The sequence below is a fragment of the Balaenoptera borealis genome (assembly GCF_965194805.1).
Source record: "Balaenoptera borealis genome assembly, chromosome: 13".
In the NCBI taxonomy this organism is placed as follows: domain Eukaryota; kingdom Metazoa; phylum Chordata; class Mammalia; order Artiodactyla; family Balaenopteridae; genus Balaenoptera; species Balaenoptera borealis.
In genome coordinates this window covers 33,409,696-33,431,377 of record NC_138870.1, presented here as the reverse complement: position 1 = coordinate 33,431,377, position 21,682 = coordinate 33,409,696, and the positions used below count along the sequence as shown (strand labels likewise).

Genomic DNA, 21,682 nt, shown 5'->3' with positions numbered 1-21,682 from the left:
TATAATAGATACATACTGAAAAAAAAGAAAATAATCCAAACATAACGCTAAAGGATAGTCATCAAATCATAAGAGAAGGGAACAAAAAAAAGGAACAAAAAAGAACTACAAAAAAAAGCACCCATAAACAAACAGCAATAAGCACACACCATAAATAATTACTTTAAATGTAAAGGGACTAAATGTTCCAACCAAAAGACATAGAGTACCTGAACGGATAATAAAACAAAATCTACCTATATGCTACCTACAAGAGACTCACTTCAGATCTAAAGACACAAACAGACTGAAAGTGAGGGGATGAAAACAGGTATTCCATGCAAATGGAAAAGAAAAGAAAGCTGGAGTAGCAATACTTATATCAGACAAAATAGACTTTAAACAAAGACTGTAACAAATGACAAGGAAGGACATTACATAGTGATAAAGGGATCAATCCAGCAAGAAGATATAACAATTATAAATACATATGCACGCAACATAGGAACACCTGAATACATAAAGCAAATATTAACAAACATACAAAAAGAAATTGACAGCAACACAATAATACTAGGGAACTTTAACACTCAATTTACATCAATGGACAGATCATTCAGACAGAAAATCAATATGAAAACACTGGCCTTAAAAGACACAATGAATCTGATGGACTTAATAGATATGTGTGTGTGTGTGTGTGTGTGTGTGTGTGTGTGTGTGTGTGTATCACTTTCTATCCAAAAGCAGCAAAATACATATTTCTTTCAAGTGCACATGGAACATTTTCCAGGACAGATCAAAGGCTAGGCCACAAAACAAGTCTCAATAAATTTAAAAAGACTGAAATCATATCAAGCATCTTTTCCTACCGTAATGCTATGGGACTAGAAATCAACTTGAAGAAAAAAACTGCAAAAAAACACAAATATGTGCAGGCTAAACAATATGTACTAAACAACCAATGGGTCACTGAAGAAATCAAAGCAGAAATTTAAAAAATACCTGGAAATAAATGAAAACACAAAGAAAAGAACCCAAATTCTATGGGATGCAAGCAGAAGTAGTTCTAAAAGGGAATTATATAGCAATACAAGCATACTTCATGAAACAAGAAAAATCTCAAATAAACAACCTAACCTTATATCTAAAGGACCACAAAAAGAAGAACAAGCAAAACCCAAAATTAGTAGAAGGAAAGAAATCATAAAGATCAGAGAAGAAATAAATGAAACAGAGACTAAAAAATCAATAGAGAAGATCAATAAAACTTAGAGCTGGTTCTCTGAAAAGATAAACAAAATTGATAAACCGTTAGCCAGACTCATCAAGAAAAAAAAAAGAGACAGAGAGAGAGGACCTGGCCCAAATCAATAAAATCATAAATAAAAAAGAAGTTACAATCGAAACCAAAGAAATATAAAGAATCATAAGAGATTACTACAATTATATGGCTATAAAAGGAAAACCTAGAAGAAAAGGACAAATTCCTAGAAATGTACAATCTCCCAAAACTGAACCAGGAAGAAATAGAAAATACAAACAGACTGATTACCAGTAATGAAATTGAATCAGTAAAAAAACCAAATAAACAAAAAAAACCATCTCCCAACAAACAAAAGTCCAGGACCAGACAGCTTCAGAGATGAATTCTACCAAACACTTAAAGAAGAGTAAATGCCCCTACTTCTCAAACTATTCTAAAAAATTGAAGGGAAAGAATGCTTCTGAACCTGTTCTACAAGGCCAGCACCACCTTGATACAAAAACCAAAGATACCACAAAAGAAAATTACAGGCCAGTATAACTGATGAACATAAATGCAGAAATCCTCAACAAAATATTAGCAAACTGAATTCAACAGTACATTAAAGGAATCATACACCACGGTTTATCTCAGGGATGCAAAGATGGCTCAATATTCACAAATCAGTCAATGTGATACACCACATTAACAAACTGAAGAAAAAAAACAGCATACGATGACCTCAACAGATGCAGAAAAAGCTTTTGACAAAATTTAATATCAATTTATGATAAAAACTCTGAACAAAGTGAGTTTAGAGGGAACATACCTCAACATAATAACAGCCTTATATGAAAAACCTACAGCCAATATCATACTCAATGGGGAAAAGCTGAAGCATTTTCTCTAAGATCAGGAACAAGACAAGGATGCCCACTTTTGTCATTTTTATTCAATATAGTATTTGAAGTCCTAGCCATACAAGACAAAGAAATATAGGGAATCCAAATTGGAGAGGAAGGCGTAAAACTGTCACTGTTTGCAGATGACATGATATATATAAAGAAAATCCTAAAGATGCCACCAAAAAAATATTAGAACTAATAAATGAACTTAGTAAAGTTGCAGATACAAAATTAAAATACAGAAATACATTGTGTTCCTATACACACAATGAGAATGAACTATCAGAAAGGGAAATTAAGAAAACAATCCCATATACAATTGCATCGGAAATAAATCTAACTACGGATGTAAAAGACTTATACTCAGAAAACTATAGACATTAATGAAAAAAAATGAAGATGACACAAACAAATGAAAAGTTATTCTGTGCTCATGGATTGGAAGAATTAATACTGTTAAAATGACCAAACTACCCCAGGCAATCTACAGATTCAAAGCAATTCCTATCAAAATACCAATGGCATTTTTCACAGAACTAGAACAAACCATTCTAAGATTTTTATGGAAACACAAAATACACCAAATATCCAAAACAATCTTAAAAAGAAGAACAAAACTGGAGGCATCACGCTCCCTGATTTCAAACTAATAGTATCAAAACAGTATGATACTGGCAAAACAAACAAACAAACAAACACATAGCCCAATGGAACAGACTAGAGAGCCCAGAAATGTACCCACACTTATATGTTCATTTACTCTCCAACAAAGGATGCAGGAATATACAATGGAGTAAACGCAGCCTCTTCCATAAATGGTGTTAGGAAAACTGGACAGCTACATACAAAAGAATCAAGCTGGACCTCCTTTTCACAGGATATACAAAAATAAACTCAAAATAGATTAAAGAATTAAATGGAAGACCTGAAACTATAAAACTCCTAAAAGAAAACATAAGCAGTATGCTCTTTGACAATGATCTCAGCAATATTTTTTTCGATCTCTCTCCTCAGGCAAGGGAATCAAAAGTAAAAATGAACAAATGGGACTACATCAAACTAAAAAGCTTTTGCCCAGTAAAGAAAACTATCGACAAAATGAAATGGCCACCTACTGAATGGGAGAAGATATTTGCAAATGATATATCTAATAAGGGGTTCATATTCAAAATATACAAAGAACTTATACAACCCAACATCAGAAAAACAAATAACAAGACTAAAATATGGGCAGATGACCCTAATAAACATTTTTCAAAGAAGACTTAGGGATGGCCAACACACACATGAAAAGATGCTCAACATTACTAATCAACAGGGAAATGCAAATCAAAACCATAATGATTTATCACCTCACAACTATCAGAATGGCTATCATCAAAAAGACCACAAATAACAAATGTTGGCGAGGATGTGCAGAGAAGCGAACCCTCATGAACTGTTGGTAGAAATGCAAACTGGTGCAGGCACTATGGAAAACAGTATGGAGATACCTCAAAAAATTAAAAATAGAACTACCATATGATCCAACAATTCCACTCCTGGATATCTATCCAAAGAAAACAAAAATGCTAATTCGAAAAGATATATGCTCATACTAAGTGAAGTAAGCCAGACAGAGAAAGATAAATATCATATGATATCACTTATATGAGGAATCTAAAAAAATGATACAAATGAAGAAAGACAAACATCATATGGTATCACTTATACATAAGGAATCTAAAAAATATTATACAAATGAACTTATTTACAAAAAAGAAATAGATTCACAGACACAGAAAACAAACTTACGGTTATCAAAGGAGGGGAAGGGATAAATTGGGAGTTCAGGATTAAAATATACACACTACTATATATAAAATAGATAACTAACAAGGACCTACTGTATAGCACAGGGAACTATACTCAGTATCTTGTAATAACCTATAACAGAAGAGAATGTAAAAAAAGAATACATATATTTACATATGTATAAGTGAATCACTTTGCTGTACACCTGAAGCTAACACAACACTGTAAATCAACTATATTTCAATCAATATTTTAAAAAGAAAATATATATATATGCACCCCTATGTTCATTGCAGCATTATTCACAATAGCCAAAATATAGAGCCACCTAAGTGCCCATAGATACATGAATGGAAGATGTGAATATCACTGAGCCATGAAAAAAAGTAAAATCTTTCCACTTGCAGCAACATGATGGACCTAGGGGGTTAGGCTAAGTGAAATAAGTAGTAGAGAGACAAATATCCTATGATTTCACTTAAATGTGGAATGTGAAAAGGAAAAGAAGTGAACAAGCAATGAAAAAGAAACAGACTCACAGATATAGCAAACAAACTGGTGGTTGCCAGAGCAGAGAACAGTGGGGGATAAGTGAAAGAGGGGGAGGGAACTTAAGAGGTACAAACTTCCCGTTACACAATAAAGGAGTCATAGGGATGGAATGTACAGCATGGGAAATATAGTCTATAATAATGTAATATCTTTGTATAATGACAGATGATAACTAGACTTATCATGCTGCTCACTTTGTACTGTATAGAAATATAAAATCGCTATGTTGTGCACCTGGAACTAACAGTGTTGCAGGTCAATTATATTTCAAAAACAGACTCATAGGAAAAGAGGAATTTGTGGTTACCAAAAGCTGGGGGAGGGATGGAAGGGGGGATTGGATGAAAGTGGTGAAAAGGTACAAACTCCCATTTATAAGATAAATAAATACTAGGGCTGTAATGTACAACATGATTAATATAAGTAACACTGCTGTGTGTTATATACGAAAGTTGTTAAGAGAGTTAATCCTAAGAGTTCTCATCACAAGGAAAACATTTCTTTTTTCTTTTATTTTGTATCTATAGGAGAAGATCGATGTTCACTGAACTTATTGTACTAATAATTTCATAATGCTGTACACCTTAAACTTATACAATGCTTTATGTCAAGTATATCTCAATAAAAATGAAGAAAAAAGCACAAGAAAAAGTATTTTAAAAAGTAAAAATGGTACATCTTCCAACCTAAATACCACCATCTTGCATGGAGCAGGATAAGCTTTCATCAGGGGAAACAACAATGGTTCCATCTAATCAGAGCATGTGACATCTACCTGGCCACTTTAAGCTACTTATGAACTGAACCACCAGTTTAAAAAAGGAGCTACTCTCCTGGCTGATGTGACTGATCCAATTACCAAGGGGAGACAGGTTACTGCTACACAATTGTGGCAAGGAAGACTGTCTGAGATCCAAGGTAATCTCTAGCAGCCTCTTGATACCTGCATCCGCAACAGTAAAAGTGAATTGAAAACTACAGCAACAAACACACCACTATAACATATAAAATAAGTAACCAACAAGTACCTACTGTATAGCACAGAGAAGTATACTCAATATTCTGTAATCATCTATAAGGGAAAATAATCTGAAAAAGAATATATGTATGTATGTATGTACGTATGTATAACTGAATGTGCTGTACACCTGAAACTAACACAACATTGTAAATCAACTATACTTCAATAAAAATAAAAACAAAAACAAAAACAAAACAAATTCAAAAAAAAAAGAAAGAAAGAAAACTACAGCAACCAAAAAAAAGCAGTATGACTGAGGACTTTGACCTTTCATGGATGAAGGGTTGGGTCACTCCAGAACCAGGAGCAACTGAAGTTCCGGTGGAGGACATGGGAAATATGGAATGAGGAGATAAAAACAGAAACTATAGATACTAACTAAATATATATACATATACACATACACATACACCAACTACGACCTGGTGACCAATTACAGAAATGAGTACTACTATAGTAGCTTTAGCTAATGTCTCCAGGATTCTTACCTGTGTGTGTCAATATGTATAAAGTAATCCTTTTCTTAAAAAAAACAACAACAAAAAAAAAAAGCAGTTTAAATCTCACAAAATCATGGTTGTTTTGTTGACATATCAAAGATTTCCAGGGGGTTAAGAACTACAGCACCAACACAATGTGGTTTGTACATGGTAAGGGTTTGTCTCCTCTCTAAGGGGCCTCAACACAAAAAACAGCCAAGGCCAGTGCTCATTTTCAAGAGTGAGATCCCCATCCAGGCCTCTGCACAGTAGAGGATGGGAGACTCAAGAAGAGCAGTTTCCTTTTTTGCCACTCCTGCTCTGACTCATTATCCCTTGAAGGCAACCTCTGGCTATCTCTCAGGGCTCTTGCCAGCCCAAGCCTCTTATGATGGCCTTTTCAGTGCCATCAGAGAGGTAGAGTGAGAAAGGAGGAAAACAAAGAAGTGATTTTTCTCTTGATTTGACTTAAATAATAGTGTAAGGAAACATGCATGAGGAGGTTTCTTTATTCTTTTCACTCTAACCAGGTTCTCTACTAAAAGCTGATGCTAACACTGGTCTTATTTTCAAGCTTTCAGTGTTTTTCTCTATTTTTCTCCCTCCAAAAATATCCTTCAAGAGCTGCCAAGTCCCAATGCCTGTATGATGAATTTTCTCCCAAGATTTTCTGGCAGTATTTCCTGTTTATGAGGGCAGGAATCAGAGCAGCCTGAGCCTCAGTTTTAAACCTAAAGTGTTCTTCCAAAGGTATAACAGCCAATTTTTTTCTCCCCTTAATAATGCAAAGCTAAAAGATTTACATGTAAAGGACTATTTTTTAAAATTTTTATAATGGACAATTTTAGCAGATTTTATAATGGTGAATATCCCTCCACCCATTGCATTCCTAAGAAAATAACAAGAAGAGTGTATAAAGAAAACTGGGGGAAAGAAGTGACCATTTGGCGATTATTATAGATATCCAAAAAAAATACCACTGGACACAAGCTAAAAGTCCATCAACAAGAAACTGGACTATAAAATAGGAAACAGGCATGCATTGGGAAACTACACAACCATTAAAAACAATAATGTGAGAATTTACATTTATCAACATAAAAAAAGAACTGTAAAATTTGTTTATAAAAGATTATAATATGATCCCATTTCTCCAAAAAATATAAAGTATATTGTATATGTCATCTGTAAGTACATACATAGAAGTCCAGAAGAAGAACATCAAAATGTTATTTTCTTCTTTATCCTTTTACCTATATATCAATATATCAGATGTATATATTTACATATTTGAAGTTTTTACAATATATTGCTTTTATAATTTAAAAAATACCACAAAATGTGTTTCTTTTTATTAAAAAATATGGTGTATCTCTTACCATTTTGTTCTAACAGAGTCGACAATGCATTTGCAGATGCCTGGAAGACTTCTTTTGATGAAGAATGCATCAGCATCGAGAGCATCACTTCCCTGTGAGCTGGGAACCTTTCACAAATTCAACCACAATATTAATAGTAATCTCTTTAAAAATTAGCTCAAATATTCACTTACTGTTATCTAATCTCTCTAACAACAAATAAGGGCAGATAAACAATATTTTATGCCACCTCTACTCATAGGAGTGAATTACAGTTAAACAGTTTTATATTTAAAAATTATATTCAAATCCATGAACTACTAATAAAGTAGTATTTCTGTTTCTTCAAAGTAGATAAGCAGTAGACGGAGAAAATAAAAGACTCAGCAGATATATAAAGAGGTGCTAAGAGTAAAAAGATTAAGTGAGCAAAACAAGATGATGTAAGCAAGAAATGAAAAATTAAAAGTCATAATGAAGCAAAGTGAATTTTTTTAATGTAGAGCATAAATATGTTTTAATGATGTATTTATTTTAATGATCTCCTATGGATTTTGAGGAATTAGTGTCTATGACCTGAAATTTATAAACTGCAACATGAACCAACCTTATCCTAATTTCTTTAAAAGATTGCTCAAAGCAGATTAGAAGGCTGGTTTAACATATATTTTTCGAAATTTACTGTTTCCATTCAAAATAGATGTTTAAATAAATAGCATCTGTGTCATTAATTCCCTTCTGATTGGCAGTAGATCACTCTGCTGACAGGCTGTCAGGATTTGAGATGCAGAATATTATATTTAAATTTCCAAGGTAAGTCATTCAAAATTTAAAATCCAGAGGATATGCAGAGCCAACAGTAAAAATCTAAGCAGTTGCTCACGGACATGAAACAAATCTGATATACTCAGAACTCGTGTATCTGTGGGAGAGATGACTGGTATTATGAGGTTTAAATGGTGCTCCCATAGAAAGCATCCTCAAGAGCTGACAGCTACAAATAACCCTCTCAAGAGAAGACAGGTCAACACTGCTACACCAAGTGGGGAATCACTATAGGAGGCTTCTAACCACATCTAATTCCTGATATTGACAACCTGCTGGCTAGTAACCACAACAGAAAAGGTCACAGATTGCTCTGCAATTTCTATCACTTGAGATTAATTAATATGGCATTTTAAATGATTAGCCAGAAAATTGAAAGGTTCTTTCTTGATGATTCATAATTTACTGAATGACTCTTGATTCTAAATCTCTCAGTAATAACTCTCAAACAAACCACCTTTTACTAACTATCCAAGGCAATGGGATCAAAATATATATCCACAAGTATTTTGTGGCAACACTTAAAACATAAATGCCTACATCAAAAATATTTCAAACAATAAAAATTTCAGTTATGGTATTTCATGTGGATTGATTAGAAATATGACTGAAATTTTCTATCATATAGAATCAAAACTACTGACTGGCCATCTTCATCTCCAATCTTCTCATGTAAACTGTTTTGGTACATAAGGAGATTATTCAGGGCCCAACATGCAGCCTCCTGGATTAGGGAAGGAAAAAAGAAACCTGTCAAAAAATAAATTATTGAACAAACCATTTTGAACGACTATAAAATTTATGAAAGAGTCCAACCTGCACATGCTTGTTCTTTCTATGCCACGTTAATGCTTTGTAGCAGGCTTCCAGCCAAAACAATTTATCTTCTTCTTCATCATCATTCTCCTGATTCTCATTCTTTTCCTCTAAGTCTTGATTTAAGAAAATGGTCTCAGCTTGGAAAAAATGTAAACATGTAACTTACTTACAGTTTGAATGACCAACTCTAAGTCCGCATATTGAAACATTATCAACAGAGTGAGGTATTCTTTAGTAGTGGCCCTGGTTAATTAAAAGACCTTTTTAATATATTACACACTTCATCATACTGCTATCCCATCTAGATAAATTACCAAATGAGCAAGAGGGTACCAAACAAAACTAATAGGCTAGAGGAAGATTAATTAAGGAAGTTAACTGCTAATAATAAAGCTAAATCAAGGATGTATTTACTGATATCTGAACTGGGAAGGATGTACTTACCACAGCTGTTAGTCCCCTTGAAAGTATCGTCTATTGGAAAATGAGTTACATTAAGACAGAAAAGGCATTTAAGGGTTCCTTCTCTACATATGACTTTCTTGTTATAATGTTATCTTGTTATAATGTTAATATTCAAGATCAAATGCACCTGTATGAATTTCCTTGTTAGTAAAGTTACTTACTGAGGAGAGCTAAACAGCTGAGTGCTGCGATCTGTAATGCTGCATTCTCTGAATACTGCTGCACAGCTTTCACCACAAACTCATGCACCTCGTTTAATACCAGGATATTAAAAAAATTACCTAAAAGTTAAGTGAGATATTAGTGGAATTCTCATCCATGGAACTTAAATTACCTTTAATCACATAACAGTATTTAAATCAACAAATTTGAGTAGTGATGACTATTCTTAATGACATTAAAACATATATTTACTTTAATTAAAATAGCTTAAGAGGATTGCATAAAGTATTGAAAATTTATTTTATGCACTCATTCAATTATCTTGCTTAGACAACGGAACTGACTGGGCAAAAAAAAATTAAATGTTTGAGTTATATTAACTTGTGTTCGTTGACTCCCTCTCATGTCATCATCATATTAAAACAATGAGGTATCTGTTATTCATGACACTACAATATTCAGTGTACAAAATAGCTTAATTTTCCTGCCTTCTAAAAGATGGGGGAAAAAACCTCCCTTGTCATTAAATGCTTTTGCTGAAACAGCCTTCTGTCACTTAAAGAATAGTGCTCAGAAAACCCATTGGCACACTTATCATTACCTGATCTTGTCTATGATAATCTTAGAAGAAAAATATGAGAATATTTTACTACCTCTAACCCAACCCAGGAAGACATCCCTTACATTTTTATACTCATTCTTCTCATAATCATATAGAAATCTAAATCCTTATAAGGAAAAAAATTGTAAATGACAGTCCAAAAATATGTGCCTCCTTCCACTTAGCTTATCTGTAACTTACTAACAGTCACCAAGTTTCCTTCTAGGAGTAAGAATGAAACTCCTAGTTAGCTATATGTGTAATTAGATGATCCCTGAGACACACAGCCAGAATTGGAAAAGATTCTATACCATGAAAAGACTAAAGTCCACACTAAATATTAATCAAGGCTTCAAAATGAAAAGGCAGATTAACTAGGCGTAGCTCTTCTTTATCAACAACTTTTTATGTTCATGCCTCTTCCGCATTCACCCATTAAGCTGACATACTCCCCAGCCCTTAGTGGTCTCTCGTCTTGGAGGGTCATTTCAAAAAAGGTTCTTTTCCACTTTTACCAGCTTATCTAAACTTGGGCTGTCTCACCTCCTTTTCCCTAGTATTATTCCCATGCCACTGCCAACAGTTGCTCTACCACTGAAAACTGTGTGACTCTGAGCAAACATCAGTGAGACTGGCCTTATCTTATTTTCATTTATATTTATGTGAAAATACATAGTAAATTATATAAGGCCTTTAAATGCATTAACCCCATAACTGAATTTCATAATTTGACAAAATGCTTAGTATTTATTTACTGACTTTGGGTTTTTATTTTAATTATGAGGAAGAAGTGAAAAGTTTTATTCAGCTTCTTTGAAACAATAACAGGGACAATAAATTCTCTAGTCACTAAGAAAGCACCTTTAACTAAAGATCAATTTGAGGAAATTCGCTGGTGGTCCAGTGGTTAAGACTCTGCACTGTCACTGCCAAGGGCCTGGGTTTAATCCCTGTTCAGGGAACTAAGATCCCACAAGCCTTGAGATGCGGCCAAAAAAAAGATCAATTTGATGACTTTTTACTTTCAAAAAATGTCACAGAACAATATAAAACTTATAAATGATATGATAGTTTATATGGTTTATTTAATTTCAACAGTATAATGTCAACCACCCTTAATGTGCTACTGTAGACCTATTTGAAAATCAAGTACCATTTCCTCATCATGACAATAAAACCACTTCTTCGTCTGGCTCATTTAAGGGATTAAGGTAAACTCACATTCTTAGTATGTCGTGCAAGTTTTAACTTGAGTGGTAAGTCGCAGAACATGAAATAGAGAATTCTATATTAGTGTGTTACTCTATTAGCTAGATTTAAGAATCAACTTTTGAATTACTTTAAAACTTTCCCAGATATCAGCTAGCTTGTACAACTGTGTGCTTCTTCATGAAAATATGAGTAAAATTCTCACCTGATAAAAGAAATAAACTAGTAAATGGTTACAACATTTTAGAAGAAATGCTTTGTTTTGCTTAGGAATGCAGAAATCTGGATTCTTAGCCTGACTTTACCACTTACTGACTACATGATCTTGGATAAGACACATAGACTTGCTAAAATAGGTCCTCATCTGTAAATACAGAGATAATAAAAATATCACATCTCCCAGGATTGTTTCAAGGATCAAAAAATTATATATTATATATGAAACTACTTTAGAAAATATGAAAGAAATGTGCAAATAAGACATTATTTTCATATCTCCACAGTTTTGGTCATATGATAAGCATTCAATAAATGCTTATCAAGAAAAGAAACAAACTGAAGTTGTGCATGCAAATTAGAATTCAATTTATAAAAATTCCATTTTAACTGAAACTACCTAGTAATATTCCTAAGGCTAAAATCAATTGCAGAATTATACAAATTCTGAACTATACAGGGGATATGGCCATATTTCTGTAAATGAAAATATAAGTTGCTACAATAAAAACATAAAAATGAGTTTTTTCAAATGAATAATGATTTTTTTCCCAAAGTTATAGTGATGAAAAGTCAAATGTCTATTATAATAATCCTGATTTTGAACAAAACATTTCTGGTGATCCTTTTTAGAAAAGGTTGTTGGAACCAATTTCCAACAGTTAAGGATCCTACCTTACTATTCACCAACCATTTACTTTTTAATGCGTTGTTCTCCTCACAAAAACATCAAGGAAATCTCCAAGGTGTGTATTGAGGGAGTTGGGGGAGGCTCAACAAGGAGCTGAAACAAGAACTGTGAGCTGAAAGCAAATGGACAAGCCAGAGTAGCCATGTGGGAAAGTATGAGTCACTGTGATCAACCAGCCTTGATCAGACTAGCCTTGTAGTCTCTCCAAAGGAGGGTAGCTCAACCAGAGTCTCCCACTTCAAGTTTGAATCTTAAAAAGATTCTAAAGTGGCCCCAGGTCAGTCCTGTGCCCTGGCTCCTGGCAAACATCTCTGGATGAGATGTTTAGGTCCTCAGGATTCTCAGAGATTAAACTCAATCAAAGAAAAACTCACAAACATACAGGAAAACAAGACTCCATGACAGACAAGCAGTCAGCACAGGAGCAGGAGGTTTAAACTCTCAAGAACTTCATATATTGGAATTATCAGATACAGAACACAAGATAGCTATGTATTAATGATTAAAGAAATAAAATTAGAATAAAAGAAAAGAGAAAGGGAAAGGGAAGAGTGAATAAGAGTCAGTCAAAAGTTACCTGGCAGATCTGAAAATAAATATATAAATTTTTTATATTTTTTATATTTTAGAGTTTTTTTATAAATATATAAAAAATCTAATAAAATGACCAAGTTGAATTAATCACAGGAGTACAAAGTGGCTTACTATTAGAAAACCTGTATATGCAATTCTAATTCTCCATATTATCAAGATAAGAGGAAAACAAATGATCTTAAAATTTTTTTAAATATTTGATAAAATTCAATACTCATAATTCTTTTTAAAAGGCCCACATATTAAAATAAAAGCAGGGACTTCCCTGGTGGCGCAGTGGCTAAGACTCTGTGCTCCCAATGCAGGGGGCCTGGGTTCGATCCCTGGCCAGGGAACTAGATCCCACATGCATGCTGCAACTAAGAGTTTGCATGCCACAACTAAGGAGCCCACATGCAACAACTAAGACCCGGCACAACCAAATAAATAAATAAAATTAAAAAAAATAATAATAATAAAAAAATAAAAGCAAACAAGAATCAGAAGGAAACTTCTTAACTTGATAAAAGCTACTTGTCACAAAACAAACAAGATTAACAACAGCAATAACAACAACAAAAACCCATATAATAAGCATTATTCTGGATGGGAGAATATAAAGCATTCCCTTTAAAATCAAGAAAAAGACAAGGATGCCTACTATCACTGCTTCTATTCAACACTGTACTAGTAATTGTGGGCCATGCAAGAAGACAAGGAAATCAAATTAAATAACTGCTACACAGAAAACCTAAGAGCATTTATAAATAAATTTGTAGAATTAATAAGAGTTTAGATAAGATCAATATGCAAAAAATCATTTGCATTTCTTTACACATACACAGTTCAAAAATACAATTTTAAAAAAGACACCGTTTATAATAACAAAAATAGGGTACCTAGAAATAACTAATAAGATGTGCAAGACTTGTATGGAAAAAATTATAATGTAAAGTTGTCAGTTCTTAAATTGATCCATATATTCTGTATGATTTTAATCAAAATCCAAATAGAGTTTTCCAAGGAACTGGACAAGTTAATTCTAAAATGTATTCGGCATTGTAAAGGCCCATGAAAAAAGCCAAGCTGTAACCAAAAAAGAAGAATATATAATGACTTTACCTATTAGCTTTTGAGATATCAGGACTCACAGAGCTATAATAATTTAAACAGTTTGATATGGAGCCCGACAAATCAAATCAACAAACACAACAGAACAGCAAAAACAGAAACATACATATATTACATATTATAAACCTATAAATGATACATACATATTATATACATATATTCAATATATGATACTACTGGGAAATGGATGAACCATATAATAAATTGTGCTCTCCATATTATAAATGGGGGGTGGGGTAATTGAATTCCTACTGTATAAAATAATTCCAAACAGATTTTAACACTTTAATGCTTAAATTAGAAAGATTTTGGATAAAATGTGGAATACATTTATTATCTTAGGCAAAGGAAGGATTTCTTAAAATACATTAAAAAGGGTAAATCACAAAGCAACTAATCATGAAATTAAACTATACCACAAAAGCCACATAAAGAAGATAAAAAGACAGCTCACCAATCAAGACAAAATATTTTCGATACATATAACTGACCACCAAAATATTATTAGCCAGAACTAAGAATCAATTTTTAAAAAGACAGACTATACCATGGAAAACAGAAAAAGGCAAATCAGGTACTCCACAAAAAGAGGAAGCACCAATAGCAAAGAAATATTTGAAAAGATATTCACCTTCCTTTACATTTTCATAGCAAAACAGATGGTAGTAGCATAAAACAAGACATAAACCAATGTCCGTGGATAGGAAAATGGATAAATAAATTGTGGTATACTCACATCATAGAATACTACATACAACTATATGCAAAAATATTCATGAGTCTTATAAACAAAATAGTTTTTAAAAACTTGCAGAAGACAACATTCAGCATGATGCCATTTTTATCAAGCAAAAACAAGCAAACGTTAACAATTTTGTTTACAGAGATAAATGAATGTAGTAAAATTTAATTTAGAAAGCAAAAGGTTTATTAACACAAAACTCTGGAGAGCGTTAACCTCTGTAGAGAAAGTGGAAGAAGGGCAGACCCCAGAGTAGCTTTACCAGCACTGGTAATGTACTAATACTTAAGTTGGGTGAGGAGTTCTTTTGCACTGTGCTTCACATTTTCTATATGTTATGCTTATTCTTTTGTATGTATCAACTATTTACATAATAATACTTTAAATATAGCATAACAGTGATAAGACTTCTCATATTGCACACTTTTATTTTTGCCACTCCTATTAAAATTCCACCTAAGAATGGCAGAACAGTTTGCTAATTTACAATATTTCCATCCAGTGTATGTCAATATGTTACTTATCCATAAACATAAACATATGTATGCTATATATACTTACATCATATAGATGGCGATAAATTAACCAAGAATTATAACTTACCTAATGTAAGCCTATGGAGCAAGCAGCAACTCACTTCTTGAATTTTTTCACTGATAGGGAATGCTATCATGGCTTCTACCACAATATTATAACACCTGACATTGCCACTCATGAGGACTTCAACATTACTGCCTAAATTTAAAGAAATCACAATTATCAATAAGGTAATAATTTCCCCTTTGAAATATGCATACAAAGATACCTTACAGAGATTTTAAATATATGGCAGTATAATGGCTACATTTCCAAATTTAAATATCATATTCTGTCAAATAGCTATAAAAATACTGTTGTTCGATGTTAATATAATACGATTTAGGACTCATCTCTAGCATTAAGGGAAAGTTGCTTTATTCCTGTATTTTTGGCTTAAAAACTTAAAAAAAATAAAGGGAAAACTGAGAGTGCTTTTTATATAAGTCAAAATGTGTAAAGTTTTGGCCGTAAGTTTTCAAATAAATGGATTTGGGGCCTGTTTCCGAATGAGGCACTATTCCATTGGATAACGGATTTTAATTGCTCCTTTTCCTCAAACCATCAGAAAGAAAATCAAGATTATATCACACAATAGAAGAGGTAGAATCAGCTATCATCTATTTCCTGTCCATTCCAGAAGGGCAGCAGAAGAGCAGCCAGTGTAAAAGGCAGCAAAACCGAGCTTCCTGAAGGCTCTGAGATAGACAGGGAAAAGAATGGATGAAGGGGAGAGGAGAGACATAATATTAAAATGTATAACTAAGGGATAAACATAGGTGAACCACAAAGGAAGGAAAGACTCCACTGGGAAAGGCAATTAATCAAGAGTATGTGAACCTATGTGGAGAAAACTAATTTATATGTCTGAATGAAATGTTGACAATTCTTAAAACAGACAGAAAAAAAGGTGCTTGCAAAACATTTTTCTTTCTTTTTTGGCACAATCAAACTAACCAACTGTTTTCCAAAAACTGCATTTTTAATGTTTAAGTTGTATTTAAAAAACACTAAATATGGAAAAAGTAGGAAATGAAAAGAAAGGAAATGGCCTCAACACAATTACCTCCTTTTATTCAGAATCAAAGATACAACTTGCTCTAGATTCAAGGTAAAGTTTAAAACTCTTGCTTTTTTTTTATTTTTAGTTGCTGCTTTCTTTGACCTTTTCTTTATGAATCAGCACATTTACACTGGAGTTATGGTGATGTGGGTGGAAAAGAATGAATTTCAAAACAACCAGCACAAAATAAATAAATAAATGTATAGCCAAGGAAAGGTAAAATGAAGAATATATTCAGTTTGTTGGCAGTAGATGACTCAGAGAAGTTTAAATTCCATTTTCTATTATTGTTCTGCCCCATCTACTTCTAAGAGTTTAACTTTCCATGGATGAGAAAATGAAGGATTTTATAACCATTATTAAGAAAGGGCATTCTTTCACAAGGGGATTAGTCTCACATCTGTGAGATTTCTATGTCTGAAACCATATATGCATATTATATATAATAAGCTACATATGTATGAAATACAAAGCATGTAGTAATACTGTCAGTGTTTTAACCACACTTACTACATTACATTACCAGGTACTATTCTACATTTTTCACATTATTTAACTGATTTAATCCTCACAACTTCACATGTGTGAAGATGAAATTATTACCAGATAAGTGCATGTGTAAATCCTGTACAAGCCCAAACGGGTAATACATGAAATACAAAATGCTCATGTGCACTTACAAAACAGAAGTAATAGAAATCTGATGTATTATTTTAGTCCATTAGTATTGACTGGTAGCATACACAGCAAATTAATTTCTTCTTATTTGTACTTTTTTTTGTTATAAAAGTGGCTAGATTTCATAGCATCATTCAAATGTTAAACAAGAATCACAATAAAGTTCAAACTCCTTCCTGTGGCTTCTCAGGACCTAGGATCTGGTTATGTCTCCAGCCTCATCCACTGACTCTCATCAAGCCCTTCCCCTACCTCCATGAAATGGCACAGGAGCAGATGCTCAGGGCTCTGCATGTGCATTACACACACGCATGCATGCACACACTTATAAATACAGTTTACTGAGCTACTTTTATCCTCTTGATTCCTCTATGCTCTCTTTTGCTCCAGGATCTTTACGCTTAGGATGCCCACTGCCTGGGATACTGCCTGCACTTCTACTTCACCTCACACCTCTCCACACACAAAGCTCTCCTCATCATTCAAGACTCTGCTGAGAGATCTTGCCTCACTCCCTGTTTGTCCTCAAAACCCTAAGTACTTCTGCCAACACTTGCCCAATAATACTTCGTAATCACTTCCATGCTTATCAGTATGTTGTGGGGTACTATGGGGTCAGAAAAGGAAAGAAACATGTTTATATTTTCTGCTACTGTTTCTCCAGCACCAAGCCCATAGCCAGCAGCAGAACAGCATCAATAAATAAAAATTTATTAAATGAATAAATGTATGAGTTTAGCATCTACAAGTTTCTAAATAATAAAAATATTTTTGAAACACACTCAGAAAGAAGATATACTGTAATTTTTCAGATTCAAAAATGAAACCATGTATGCAGGCTACTTACAAGGAATTGCTAGGGAATGTAAACAGTGCAGTACATGAAACACAATTTCCTCTTCATCTTTAAAATTTTTTAATGTACTTAGCAATATCATATAATCTTTATTCTCAACAAATTCGGCCAGTTGCTCCTCTGAAACTAAAAAATGAAAGACAAAATACCGAAAGAGCTCAAACATGATATAAAAGTTTAATTACTCAAAAATATAATATTCATGATGATTAGATAAGACAGTAGATACAACAAACATAAATTGAAAATTATATTTTAGCAAAGAGCCCTTCCTAGGAATTTTATAATGGGAAAAAAAGCTATTGAGGTTAAAATAATTTTGTTTTGACCCATATTAGTTATTCCATGTTTTGAAATGTAGTGACCATGTAGTGACCAAACAGTTCTCAGAAAAATAAAATTATTCACAATTTCATTTGAAAGATTCTAGAGAAAACTAATCAATGAATAATAAAGATGGCCTACTGAAGTGAACATATCACAATACTTAAAAAGGAGTGGTTAATGGTACATTGTTGAAGGGCAGCTCAGCTAAATGCATGAGTTCAAGAGGAATGAACTTTAGCAAATAACAAGTAATTAGACTTTGAAATACTTTATCTTAATGGTCTTGACTTCATTAGAGATCAAAAATTGTCATCATTAATTTTCATAATTAAAGTCTTGGGATCAAGCCAATGAGTTTCATTTGGAGTCATTTTTATTGGGTGGGAACCTCAAAAACATGTATAAAAATCTGGTTTACCTAGCCTGAGAAGGACACTGACATAAATGTTAGTGTCACTCTTCATAATCAACATTACTTTTTGTTGTTCAACTTTACACCAATAGTCCATATAATATGTGAAATTGACTGGGTTCTTCTAATAAATGAGAAGTATCACCAAACCTTCTCATTTTATGAAACAGTTTCCAGGCCATAGTTTCAAATTTTGAAAATTAACTTTACACGGGCCACTAAGTCCTGGGGAACTTCATATTCTTGAAAACTTCAGAAATGTTTCTACTCTACATTTACAATCACAATACTGTCAGCGCTGATCTATCAAATAAGATCATCTTTTTAACATTCCCTGGTGCTTCTCCATATGTCCTAGATGGATCCCACAGTGCTGGTGAGTGATGCTAGCCCTTCTTTCATGAATAAGAATGTGCCCCTTAAACTGCAGCACAGAAGATTATAAGCCCTCAAGACAGTAATTCCTCAAACTCTATTCTGCCCAATTCTTATCAAAAGCTTAGTTTCAAGATATGACATTTAGAGAAGACAGCCTGAAAGACATGCAGTTCCTCCATTCCTCTCTTCCACCACCAGAGAGCTGAGCCCCATGCCCATGCTGTTCTGACTCTTGATAGAATCTCTTTCACTGAAATACACTTTGTGTTCCTTGCAAACTATGTATTTTATCAACTTATCCAGGGAAACCCAAGGGAGTAGTTTCTCAAGTCTCCCATGAGACTGATTGCTTCTTCTGATTAATGAGTTTACTTTTATCTCAAGTAACTTTGTAACCAATGATGTTTACCTCTTTGCCTGATAGGAAGCAAAGAACCAAATTTCTGGTCCATCCCTTTGCAAAGATACAGGATCTGAAGTAAGCAGTAAATGTAACCTAGCTTCATATCATTTTCCCTTCACCCATTTCCTCATTCACTTTTCTTTTCCTCTAATGTATTATAAATATCTATAAGCTATTTGAAGTCTTTCTGGAATAAGACAGGGAATTAAACAGTAGAATTTCCATTCCTGGAGCTTCCAGAAACTAGAGTAGGTAAACTGATATGAACACAGGGCCCACATACGTTATTCTTATCCTAAACTCCTAGCACTGTTGGCTCTCATAATGACACAAAAGGTGCTCTCAAAAACTGTGGTAAATTGAACTGTAATGGAGATAACTAGCTGTGTACTCTCAGGCAGGTTGCTCATTTCGCTTCTCTGATCCATTTCCTCATCAAGCCAGTGGAAGGACTAAAGGTTCCAACCAACTATAAAATTACATGGTTATCTCTGTCATCATTCTCAGTGTCATGTGATAAAATACATATTAGTATTTTTCCTAAGGGACACTTTGTAAACCTCTTGGTTCTTTATCCAGAGCCTTTAGCAATTTCTAAAACCTCTGGTGATGACTTAACATCATAAACCCAAACTTAACCTATGCTTGGCTTCACAGTATTACTTTTTCTTCCTTAACTCCTACACATACAGCTTGCAAAGTGAACCTATGCCTTGTTAAGCAATGGAAGAAAGTTTACTACAATTGCATAATTGATAATCCATGAATGAAATTCATTCTGCAAAAACAAGCAATATTTCTGAATTAACCCCATTACTTATCCTTGACTGACAATCCAACTTTTAATAAATAGTACAATTTCAGATAGTTTCTTATTATCATAATTATAACCTACTTATCCCACTATAAACCCTTTCTTCTTATATAAATATCAAAATAAAGAATTTGACATTTTAAATACCTCTCTCAAACAGCACATGTAAAGCTTTGCATCCAAGTTTCTGGACTTCATCATTGGCTGGAAATGTGCGCATGGCATCGAAAATTAACAAGAAAATATCATTTTCTTCATCCAATATCAGCAAAGTGATTTTACCTATTTCAAAGAGAACAATATGCTCCAAGTAAATAGCTGCTTTAACATTTAATGTCTTCATTTCTACATGAGGGCTATGAATGGTTTGTGGACTTCTCTTTTTGATGAACCACTTAATTGCCCCAGATGTTAGACCTATCAAGCTTTACGGTCTTTCTAAATGAGATAAATTCCCAGTACGCTTTACTATAACTCTGTGATTCCCAATCAATACCCAGAGCCAAGACCTCTTGCCCCGAATTCCTGAAACATTTCTACCTGCCTCTTAGACAACACCATCTGAATACTCCATGGCCACCCCAAACCTAGCCAACTCCAGTTCCATCTCTTCATCAATAACCACCATCCAATAGTTACCAGAGAAACTACAGTCATCTTCCTTCTTTCATCCTCCCTCTCTCTTCTCATTCTCTGACTAGCCAAAGAATCAACTCATTACCAAGTCCTTCAAGTCTAACTTCTAAATATCTCAAAAACTCCTTTTGAACTAGGCCCCTCCATTTCTGTCTTGTTCAGGACCCCAACACTTCTCACCTAGAATGCAAACACAATTGCTTAATTGCTCTGGCAGGCCCAAATCCCTACCTAACTAGTTTACCTGCTGCATTATATTTCTAAAACACAAATGTGATCTGTAAATCCCTTGCTGAAGTCTTCTAAGGCCTTCTCGCACTCCTCAGTCTGACAAACAAGACTCTCCACAGACTACATGTATCTCATCAGCCTCACGTCCCTCCCTGCACTACTGACTCCAAACATGCTAAACTCCTTGCTCATCATGAACACATTTCTTTTGATATCTTTTTGCACTTGCACTAGCTGCATGGAATGCCCTTGCCATTTTCTGCACCAAATATGACCCTACCTTAAATCAAGAAATAACACAAACAGTACCTAGTCTGTCAATAAAAACTGTAGGAGTGGTAGTCGTAGCAAACACTTCTACAGCACATAAAATGTCAGACATAGGTTGAAGTATTAGATAGTTCACTCTAACGTGTGTAAACCACCACAACCCCGTGAGGTAGGTGCAATCCTCATGTTAGATAGAGATAAGGAAACTGAGGCACAGAAGTGATGCAGTGACTTTGCCCAAAGTAGAACAAATAAGAGGCAGAGCTGGAT

General features: G+C 33.8%; 1 protein-coding gene across 11 annotated transcripts in view; it reads right to left on the bottom strand.

The window, feature by feature from the left end:
• Positions 1–21,682, bottom strand: part of LRRK2 (leucine rich repeat kinase 2) — a 194,334-nt gene that overhangs the window by 132,055 nt on the left and 40,597 nt on the right. For 9 of the 11 annotated variants that reach the window (XR_014233101.1, XM_082349301.1, XM_082349309.1 and 6 more), the window contains 7 exons: positions 20,423–20,557; positions 17,933–18,067; positions 15,372–15,503; positions 9,605–9,724; positions 8,976–9,115; positions 8,804–8,883; positions 7,356–7,462 (listed from right to left, as the gene is read on the bottom strand). Coding sequence is in view for 10 of the 11 variants with exons in the window: in XM_082349301.1 (XP_082205427.1) it covers positions 7,356–7,462; positions 8,804–8,883; positions 8,976–9,115; positions 9,605–9,724; positions 15,372–15,503; positions 17,933–18,067; positions 20,423–20,557 (849 nt within the window). In the remaining variant the exon portion in view is untranslated. The remainder of the gene's footprint in view (positions 1–7,355; positions 7,463–8,803; positions 8,884–8,975; positions 9,116–9,604; positions 9,725–15,371; positions 15,504–17,932; positions 18,068–20,422; positions 20,558–21,682) is intronic. The other 2 variants (XM_082349303.1, XM_082349304.1) reach the window with 2 other exon arrangements.